At 35.9% G+C, this 10929-nt stretch overlaps 1 protein-coding gene across 11 annotated transcripts in view; it reads right to left on the bottom strand.

Annotated features, from left to right (window-relative positions):
- Window positions 1-1217: 1217 nt before the first annotated feature.
- sorbs2a (sorbin and SH3 domain containing 2a) overlaps window positions 1218-10929 on the bottom strand; it is a 59064-nt gene continuing 49352 nt past the window's right edge. For 7 of the 11 annotated variants that reach the window (XM_084401728.1, XM_084401729.1, XM_084401734.1 and 4 more), the window contains 7 exons: window positions 10708-10805; window positions 9969-10083; window positions 9746-9874; window positions 9468-9638; window positions 4882-4919; window positions 4671-4777; window positions 1218-3609 (listed from right to left, as the gene is read on the bottom strand). In XM_084401728.1, the coding sequence (XP_084257854.1) occupies window positions 3548-3609; window positions 4671-4777; window positions 4882-4919; window positions 9468-9638; window positions 9746-9874; window positions 9969-10083; window positions 10708-10805 (720 nt within the window). In that variant the 3' untranslated portion in view covers window positions 1218-3547. The remainder of the gene's footprint in view (window positions 3610-4670; window positions 4778-4881; window positions 4920-9467; window positions 9639-9745; window positions 9875-9968; window positions 10084-10707; window positions 10806-10929) is intronic. The other 4 variants (XM_084401733.1, XM_084401730.1, XM_084401735.1 and 1 more) reach the window with 3 other exon arrangements.

The following is a 10929-nucleotide window of genomic DNA, read 5'->3' as shown; positions in this document are numbered from 1 at the left end:
GGACAAAAGCGAGTACATCGCGCAAATTGGACAGATTTTTTCTTCTAAAAAGACCTAGCCACTTGCAAATTCTCTTTAAAGTTCGTATGCTAATTATTATTCTGTCATAATTAGCTAAAGTTGATAGTATTTCTTTGTTACTGAAAGAAAGTCTAAAATATAGCATGACAGTAGGCTATGCAATGAACACTGATCGAATGCATTATTCTCTACATTTCATTTCATGTTCTCGAAACACAACGACTTTATTCTCGATATTTAATGAGTTTATTCTCAAGATTGTATTTTGACTTTTTTCTCGAAATTTAAAAAAAAAAATTCTCGAAATGTAATGTTTTTTTCTTTCTCGAAACACAACGACTTTATTCTCGAAATGTAATGAGTTTATTCTCAAGATTGTATTTCGACTTTTTTCTCGAAATTCAACGAGTTTTTTCTCGAAACACAACGACTTTATTCTCGATATTTAATGAGTTTATTCTCGATTGTATTTCGACTTTTTTTTCTCGAAATTGAACGAGTTTAATCTCGCATTATAATGACTTTAATCTCAAGATGGTTTTATTTTTTTATTATTGCTTGGCCCTAATCCTCTTCCGTAGCTTTAAATTGGCCAAGTGACAGTAAAGACATTTATAATTTTATTTAAAACAGATTTCTATTTCAAATAATGCTATTCTTTTAAAATTTCAATTTCTTTAAAGGATCATGAAAAAGGAAAAAAATCCTACACATCAGCTTTCAACATTGATAGTAATAATCAAAATATGTTTCTTGAGCATCAAATCAGCACATTAGAATGATTTCTGAAGGATGATGTGACTCTGAAGACTAGAGTAATGGATGATAAAAATTCAGCTAAAGTAATAAATTAAATGTTTAAAAATATATTAATAATAGGAAAACCTTATTTTTTAATAATACTTGACAATATTGATGTTTTTTACTGTATTTTGATCAAATAAATGAAGCCTTAGGGACTTCTTTCAAAAAATATAAAAATCTTACTGTACCCAAACTTTATACTATTTTATCATATATCACTTCTTCTATATAGTGAAATTCCTTTCTTGACAAGTTTGCCTCTGTTATCTTTACAGTAAATAACAATTGCTTTTTTGTTTGATTTGAAATATGCACTTTTAGCTGTGAAAAGAGAAATATAAAAATGACTTGTTCTATCTGAACTGGGGGTAGTGGATAAACAGAATCTTAAATAACTGAGCAGAAGTTTATTGGATATAGAACAAAACAAAAGAGCAGAGACAGAGGGAGAGAGATAGAGAAAGAAAAGAATAAAGAAGGAGAGAGAAAGCTTTATTTGAAAGTGAGCAGGTTAAATATCCTCTTAAGCTCACCAGTTCATCAAGCACACACACACAAATCAAATAACACCATATTTTATATAGTGTTAACACTAACACTATATGCCTATAAAGAAAAAGGCAAAACAATATCCTCCAAAAAAATCCACTGTCTTTAGTAGAGGAGAGTAGTTTGTGGCTGTAGCAAAGGCAAACCGTGACTGCAGTTTGACTACAGTGTGCATCAGTATCCATCCTGTGCTGAAGAAAGTCCTTTATTAGTCCCAAAAATGTTCTTTGCTTATTCATTTTTTGCATACATTTTCTTTCGTTTTTTGCACTACAGAAGTTGGGTGTGTAGAATAAATTGGCACATGGGATGAAGTATAAATGACTAAAAAACAGATGAAAGAAACCAAAAGTGAGAAAGGAAGGGCTTTATAATGGAAGTGAAACTCATGTACAGTACAATACAAAAAGACATATAAAGTATCAGCAAACACAGCTGTGAAGCTGGAAAATGCAAACAGTGGGATTAAAATATTTAAAGCTGAAGTGTGTCATTTCTGCATCAACAAATGTAATTGCAAATGTTTCCAAACAGCTTTCCAAAACCCTTCCCATCAGCCATTGGACAGCTAAACAGATAACTCCGCCCTAAACACACTTGGATGAATCAACCTATGGATGGTTTAATTATAGTTGTCCCTGCATATTATGCTACTTAAGGAGACAATATTTCATTATTAACATTCTTACGCACTTCAACTTCAAAGAAAACAAAAATAATAGAACTAATAAATGTTTAAGGTGCTTTAAGATTGCTCTGCTGTCTGTGAAATTCATAGACACACTTTTCCATATACTGAATATACGTACTTGTAAAAGCCGATGCAACGCAAGCTATGTTTTCACATGAGAACACAAGTGATACACTTAGTGCAGAAAATACTGATATACAAATCATTCAAAAACGAAACGTGAACAACATTCATCAAAGACCAACAACTCTCTCTATTGCGTTATACGATGCAATCACTATATGAGTGGATCTCATGAGAAATGTGGCAGATAAATTACATAATTTAAGTTTTATACCAGAGATCAAACTTTCAAAAAAAGTGAAAATTGAGAAATTACCTTTTAGATAAATTAGTTCATTTAGGTTAACAAATGAGAATGAAAAAAATTTGGAAAAAAAAAATATTAAACATTATAACAGGCTCTACTAACTTGTTATTGTAACATTGCTGCCATTCATTACTAAAACCAGCAATGATTTCATCTTGATTTACACTGTATGAAAGTCAGGTGGTTCACTGACACCTGGTTTACAATTCTAAAACTCAGTCCATTCAAAAAATTATCAAGTAAACATTAGAAAACATGTTCATTAATCAAAACATTCCATAAAAGCATCTTTCCTTTCCAGAATGTCAATGCACTTTCTTTTTAAAGACAACTTATACAAATACCCACAATGCACTGATAATAATACAAACATTATCCTATATGAATGATTGCCACTTAAACAATAGCAACATTTCTCCATGAGAGTTATTTTGTAATTCTGTATGGCAAAAGTAGGGGTGAATTCAGGATTTGTTTTTGCCATTGAGAAGACTTGGAAAAAGTGAATTCACCCCATAGTTAACTATACAATTAATGGTTAAAAACACATCTGTTTCTATCACTTCCTTATTTTGGCCACGCAAGGGGAATGAACAATTTTATAATTGTCCATGACATCACCTGTAGCTAATTTTAATGAAACTATACATCCTCATCTATAACCAGTGGTCTCTATATTGCTATAAACCGTGCACTGTTTATTACACTACACACAGATATACACACACACACACACTCAGTTTAACACTGATGCCTGAGGTTTCTCCTCAGTACCATTTATACTGTTCTACTGACCTCACTCAATACCACGCTACCTGAATCCTCACCGTACTAACTTTACCACATCCTGGAAAATAACAAAATGTCAAAATAGCAAAATAGCAGATAAAGGAACAGTGAGGAGATTGTGTGATGGCACAAAAAAGTGCTCAAAGTGAAATTAATTTCAGTGGTTTGTCTGTGCAGAAATGGCAGAGCTAAAAATGTTGTGTTTGTGAACACACTCACACATAAAGACACACGCGCACACACTTTCTCAAAGGTGAGGTGCCTCATTGGCCCTACACAGTAGGCACTGGAGTGGCTGTATTTGTGCCATTGTTTCCTCTTTGTTAAAGCGTTTTAACATAGTTTCCTGGGAACGTCCCGAATAACCTGGTTCTACGAGAGGTACCTGAAAACAAAGACACAGGAAAGACGACTATCAGCAATACAATACAATAACTTTCATGAACAGTTTTAACCAACATGATTATATATAGTCAAAACATGTCATTAAACTTGGTTTCATAATTACACATTTACTCTGGAATTCTTGATTCTGATTGGTCAATCACATTATTTGGTCAAATATTTTTGTTTATAACACAATATAATGATTGTGTAACTGACTGACAACTGGCCAAAGTAATTGATTTCTTACATACCTAGCGGTGCAGGTAAAATAAAATAACTTCAACTCAAATAATTCATTTGTTTATTTATTTAGTAATAACACTAGCTCTGAAATAACAGTGTTCGTACAGACACTGTAAAATCTAATCCCAGGACTTTCAAGGACTTTTCAACTTTTTTTTTCTTTTTTCAAGGACTGATTTTTTTCTCCCATGAATATATGATTGACTTGAAGAATAAAAGCTGTACTTGGATATTTAAATGAGCAATATCACGCTCATAGCCATGCGAAATGCCTCTATATCTATATAAGACGGGCTGCAGCGTTAATTTTGTGTGAAAAGTTTGTTTTATCAATAAATCCCATATATTGTCTTTCAATAACTCAAGCACTTTTCAAGTACTTCTTCATAAAAATGGCTGTTTTCAAGGGTTTTCCAGGACTTAAATTTCAAAAAGTCAAATTCAAGTAAAACCCTTTAGTATATCAATGACAGATCAAAAGTTTGGTGTCAATAAGATGTTTTTTTTATTTTTTTAAGAACTCTTATATGCTCACCAAGGTTGCATTTATTTGATTAAAACAGTAATAATGTGAAATATTATTACAATTTAAAATAACTGTCTATTTGAATATATATTTTAAAAGTATTCATTCCTGTGATAGCAAAGCTGAAAACAGTTGTGTGGCTTAATATTTTTTGTGAAAACCTTGATACATTTTTTTTCGGGATTCTTTTATGAATATAAAGTTCAACAGAAAAGCATTCAAGCAAGTCTTATTAATGAAAATGATATACCATTTGCAGAGGTGCTGTAGTAGCTTTATAAAAGACATACCAACAAACCAGCCATCGTCACATTTCTCTATGACATCAACAACGTCCCCCTCCTTCAGCTCCAGCTCATCCTCATTACGAGGCACATAGTTGTAGACAGCTTGGAAGCTTGAGCAACATTAAAATAACGTTTTTAAAATGTGCTGTTTACGGTTGGACAGTGGTTAAACAAAACAACACAGACAGTGTCAAAAACGGTAAAATGTACTTACGGGTCACCGCCTGCATTCTGGGAATCTTGCATCATTTTCTGAGAGACAGAGAAAAAGAGTAGAAAGGGTCACTATAGTGTGCATGTAACACTTTAACGCGTCAGAATATCATGCCAAATCCAGGCACATGATGTCATTCTATGAGTCTTCATCGTCATCACATGACCTGTTGTTACAATACACACATAGAGGAAATCCACCCATGATGCGACCAGAGGACTATAAAAGAGATTAGAAAGGACTTCATTTCCCAGTCTGCACTGGTGCTAGTGTCACAGCACACTCCGTCCTACCCTTCGTGCTCTACTGGGTGATAAACAGGGAGATAAACAGCGCCTCCTGGTGGAAATGGGGCTACGTGGTGGTTTACCCTCAACCACCACTTCCTGCCTATAAACTGTCTGCAAGAATCAAATGCAAGGCAACCAATCAGAGATCAGCATTCTCATACAAAATCCATTGCTGGTATTGAGATTAAGACCATGAATGAGGTTATAAATAATGCTGTGTTAATTCCATTTCAGTTTTAGTAGTGATTCCAAAATCTTGAATTATTAGGGATTTGATAAGTACAGTCCAACTTTGGGCAAGTAAGAGACACAGACATGCAAAAACACACCTGTCTCACTTGCACTATTGACCTTAGACACCGTATTTAAAATAACGGAATGAGGAATATTTAGTTTGTCGATCATTCAACCAACAAAACTATTGAAGACAAATTGACAAATAGAGAAAGAATGTATTGGACCCCATGTCAATAAAAACCCATTTGTTATTTTCGGATGTAGAACATTTTATTATATATATATATTTTTAAGAAGTTTTATGCAGCTCTTGCAAAAAAAAACTTGGTAACTACTGGCTGTTAAGCTAAAAATAAGGACAGGTATATTAAAAATCTGGCTGACATTATTTTCACGTTATGGCTGATTATTGATAAAATGCTGATATTAAAATTATATACAATTTATGGCATTTAGGCATTACAATGGATGTTCATTTTGAGATTTTATTAATTAATTTAACATAAGATTAAATTAATTTGTAATATAAATGTAAAAATAGGGACATGCACAATTAAATATCCAATATCGGTCAATAAAAAAAAATAAAAAGAAATCCACTAAAAAAATAAGTCTCTAAAAAATGTTGATAACCGATATAGTGATTTATTTTAAATAACTACAGAAAACACCATAAAGGCACAAAAGTGGTCCATATGTTCTTGCTTGGCCCTGGTCACAATGAACTGTGTGGCAAGAGCAGCTTGCGATATTTCTATTGCAGGTTTGGAACAATATGAGTGTGTATACATAATGACAAAATTTGTAATTTTGGGGTGAACTAGCCCTTTAAGACCCTTAACCCTTAAAGTCAACATGAAATCAAAATTGACAATTCTTTTTTTTTTTTTTTATGGAATATTGTGGTATTTATGCATGCACATCTTTATTAAATGTAATTCCTGTGCCCTCGTAATTTTAAATCAAAATAACTTCCCCTCCCTCTCACAACAACATCTTTTCTCTGATGGGCTGGACAACCTGTCACTCACATGAGATCACAACAAGAGCGAACAACAACGAACCAATCAGTTTCGGATGGACAAAATCAAGTCCCCTCCTAAATTTTTTTATTTTTATTTTTAGATATACCACAATAGGGAAGAAAAGACTATCATAAAGTCTTGTCATTTGTATTAAATTAATATGTTTCTATTGCTCACATATTTACATAGCCTGTTTTTTACAAAAACATGTTTTTTTTCTGAAGGTTCGGGGTTCATATCCACAAATTAAATGACTATTAATGTTTGCTTAATGTAAAAAAAAAAACACACGTGCATGCACCACACGTCACCCCTGAAACCACTGTTTTGTACATTCTTTTTACCTTAATCTTAGGAGACCGAGGCTGTGAACGTGGGGAGAGAGGAGAAATAGATGTAGAGGATGGGGGGATGAATGGTGAGGGCTGAGTGGAGACTACAGGTACAGAGGAAGGAGGATGTGAGGAAAGGAGTGTAGGAGAATTGGGAGGAGAAGGTGGAATTTCAGGAGATGGGATGCGGTCTGAGGAAGATGGAGGAGGAGAAGGAGTGGAGGGTGGCGAGGCTGGAATAGTTGGCAGAAGAGGCTGGCAGGAGGAATAAAGAGGTGGATGGAAAGAAGGAATAGGAGATGAAGGAGGAGATGGCGGGATTGGCGAGAAATGAGGAGAGGAGAGAGGAGAAGGAGAGTGGGAGGAAGAGATATTTGAGAAAATGGAAGTGGAAGTAGGAGAGGATAGCTGAGGAACAACAGAAGAAAGAAGGGGTTGCGGATATGAGGGAGGAAGAGAAGGAGGTGAAATGTATTGATAATTAGAAGGTAAAGAAGAGGCCGAAGAAGGAGAAATATTGAGAGTCGCTGAAGGGGGAGGAGGAAGAGGGATTGGGGAGTTTGGAGGAGACAGCGGAGGAGAAGGAGGAGTGGAGAGAGAGGGAGGGAGAGGAGAGTCCGAAGGGGAAGAAACAACTGAGTTTTGGAGGACAGAGGTGGAATAGGGCACCAAAGGAAGAGGTGAAGAAATAGAACATTGATAATGTTGGAAAGAAGATGGTGGATAACAGTGAACAGCAGAGGCAGATGATTCAATGTGTGGAGGAGAAAAGCTAGTGGAGGACAGAGTAAGGGAGGAATTAGGGGTGGGGGAGGAGGAGTAGGGGAGATATGGAGTGATGGAGGAGTCAGCCTGGCAAAGAGAAGGACAAAGCTGAAACTACTGAAGTGAACTACTTTTTACAACTGTAAGCCTGACTGTCAAAATTTCACACAAAACTAGTGTGACAAAGACTATTTAAAGGGGCCATATCATGGAAAACAGGACTGTCCTTGATCTTTTGAAATATAATTAAAGTAGACTATACATTTCTATTCAGAAATCTTGCCATGTAACCTTCAATGTTTACTTATCTACACCTATTCAGTATCCAGAAGTTATGGCAAAGTAATAAGGATAACGCAGGATTGGTGAATCTGATGATACCACTCAGGAAACTGGGCATATCTTCATAAATCTTTTTTCCATCGGATTCTGACGGAAAAGCCACAACCCATAAATGATAAATACCTATAACAAGAACTATAATCATTCTAATTCTATGAGAAAAGAGAAGTCCACACCACAACTAATGGCTCAGGTGAACGATTCACTTTCAGAATGTTTTTTTTTAACTGATAAACAATACAATTTTTTACTGCCAATCAGAATCCACTTCACTTTAAAATGTTAGAGCATTTAAAGTGGCAGACAACAATAACTACAGCGCACACTTATAATATAACAGAAAGTTTGAGGGTGTGTGGATGCTAGTTAACGTTATAATTATCTTTATAGTTGTGGTTCTTGGTGTGAAGAGGCTATTAAGGTTCAGATGCAAAACCAATCTGTTTAAGAAACACTGAAAAACACTATACATATGGACTTCGGATCATTTTTTTTGTTTTTTACAAACATGTTGGATATGGCCCCTTTAATTTAGTCAAAGAACATGCAAATAATAAGATTTTTTTTCAGAATTGACAAAAAAATACTATTGAACTTAAGGTTTAAGTGTTTTTTACACTCGACACACAACCAGACTATCATGCTTCTGTCACACAGCATGTTGCACCTCTTTTTTTGAAACAGCCTCCAAGGCTGATCTGCTGATTGTTTCATCATCCTCTTCCTGTATGTACAACTCCGGAAGCTCCTCCCATTTTAGCGCAGCTACTGGACTGTAAAAATCTGTTTTCTCATTCAAAATGACTGACAGCAGCTCCTCAGCCTTTTTCTCAAAGATATCATGATGTTGATCAAGTTTATTTTCTGATTCGTGACTTGAACTGATGGACATTGGCCTGTCAGGTAATACATCTTGAATAGCTATGTTTTTCGATCGATTGGCCAATCTGCATTTAAGTTCATTATGGAGTTGATTTTTTAGAAACGTCGACATAAGCTCACCATGTGGATCAGGTTCGCTTATTGGCCTAGATGGGTCATAGTTTTGTTTCAAGCTGTGCTCCTTTACATACATATCTTCTAAGAGCTTTTTGCCATCATGCTCCTTTCGTTTAGTTCTTAACTGTTGATTATAGTCTGTGATCCATTTCATGGGTAAACTGAAAGTTTCTTTTACATCTATGTCTGTTGGTTTATCTCTGTAGAGAAGTTCATGGGAAACATTTGAGGACTCTGAAGGGATTGGTCCATGGCTGAAAAAAGGGGAGGAAAGGTTTTGTGGTGGGGTCACCCTTTGCACAAGTGGAGCAGGGGATTGGAGGCCTATGTATTGTAGGTGGCTGGGTAAGGGAGGAGGGGTGGGTGGCACAGGACTGCCACAGGAAGAGGTGGACACACCCAATGTGAGGGACAGCCATTCGCTAGTGACCGTTTGAAGGTGTGTCCTAGTGGCAGAATCAAGCCACAGGAAATGGGAGTCTGTATCGTGCTTGAGCAAGGAAGAAAGAAATCAGAAAGACGGGTTTATGAACTTATTGGTTTAAATAAGGACAGACTTTGAGGGTGTGATGGTCCAAAACTGGTCCAGGACTTACCTTCTGTGCCCTATGTGTGTGTGTGTCTCCTTGGTGACTGGGGCTCTTGGAAGGAGAGCCCTTGATCACATCGACATAGGACATAGGGAAAATGCCCTGTTTGTTTGAGCCAGGAATCTTTCCCTCGTACCAATTCTGATCCACCTTCCTTAGGAGGATCACTCGCTCCCCCTACAACAGCAAAAATGCATGCTTAAAATTAAGGCTAGGGTGAGTTAGTAAGTGCATATTGTAGAGCTTGAGAGATGGTAGGGTGTGTTATTGGTGTTTACACTTGCCTTTCTAAGAGAAAGCTCTACGTTAGTGTCAGCATTGAAGTTGTATCGTGCTATGGCCTCTCCCATATCTCGAACCTGAGCTGGAGGAGGAGGCCTGACAGGCTGCCTCCGCTCTGGAGATGCCACCTTCTGAAGGAGAGAATAAAAGATAGAAAGCAAGAGAGAATATGATTAAGTGTGTGTCAGGGTTTAGTTTAACTCAATAGGTTATACAGACACTGACCTCAACATAAGAGATGGGGAAAATCCCAATCCGACCTCTGTTTTCCCCCTCATACCAGTTACTGTCGATCTGTCTGATGATGTTGACTGCATCACCTTTCTTAAAGGAAAGTTCCCTGTAAAAGCAGGCAAAATATGCATTACTTACATAGTAAGGATAATATATTTATACCTATTTATTTATACATATTTGACACTGAATCTACCTTCTGTATCAGTCAGTTAAATCTCTACTTACTGATACAACAAATAACAAAAACCTTTCTGTGGTGCACAATGACAAATACCCCTAGGTGATCACAGGCAGGTGCATAGGACATACATATTTAGTAAAATGATATATAATATATATATATAAAAACTCTGTTATTTGCAAGCTGTGTGGTACTTATCTTTTTTGTTAAACAATGTATTTTGGTGATATGCAAATGTCAGGCTGAAATTCCTGGGCCTTGAAATTCTCTAATGGTTTTATTAGCATGGATTTTCATGCAAGCTGACACTTTCATGCAATGACTGACAGCTCAGAGCTCAATTGCGATGCAGAGACCATTTTTACTTTAGTATGCAGAAGCCAGAGAGCAAAAAATGCCACATAACAAAATGCAAAACAAAAGAAAGAACAAGTTTTGAATGGTGGGAGTAAAATTAAATGAATTTTCACAAAAAAGCTGGCACAGTCAATTTTGCAGATTCAAATTCAGTGAGATGCTTATAGTCTCAGAGTTTTATATACTCACTTGGCAGACTGAGCTTTAAAATCATAAATAGCCCTGGCAGACTGTTTCTGATGGAGGAGAGAAGACAATATAAGATAGGTCATCTGCTTAGAGGAGACCTACGAGGCAAGCAAAAACACCATCAGCTATCCAAAATATGCACGCCTAAATCATATTTTCTGAGACCTTAACCAAAATAAAGGTTACAAGATCATGGGATTTATGGCATAGCACAATAAGGAT

Source organism: Rutilus rutilus, assembly GCF_951802725.1.
Source record: "Rutilus rutilus genome assembly, chromosome: 2".
NCBI classification, from domain to species: Eukaryota; Metazoa; Chordata; class Actinopteri; order Cypriniformes; family Leuciscidae; genus Rutilus; species Rutilus rutilus.
Note: the sequence above shows the minus strand (reverse complement) of the source record. Positions and strands in the feature narration are given on the sequence as shown.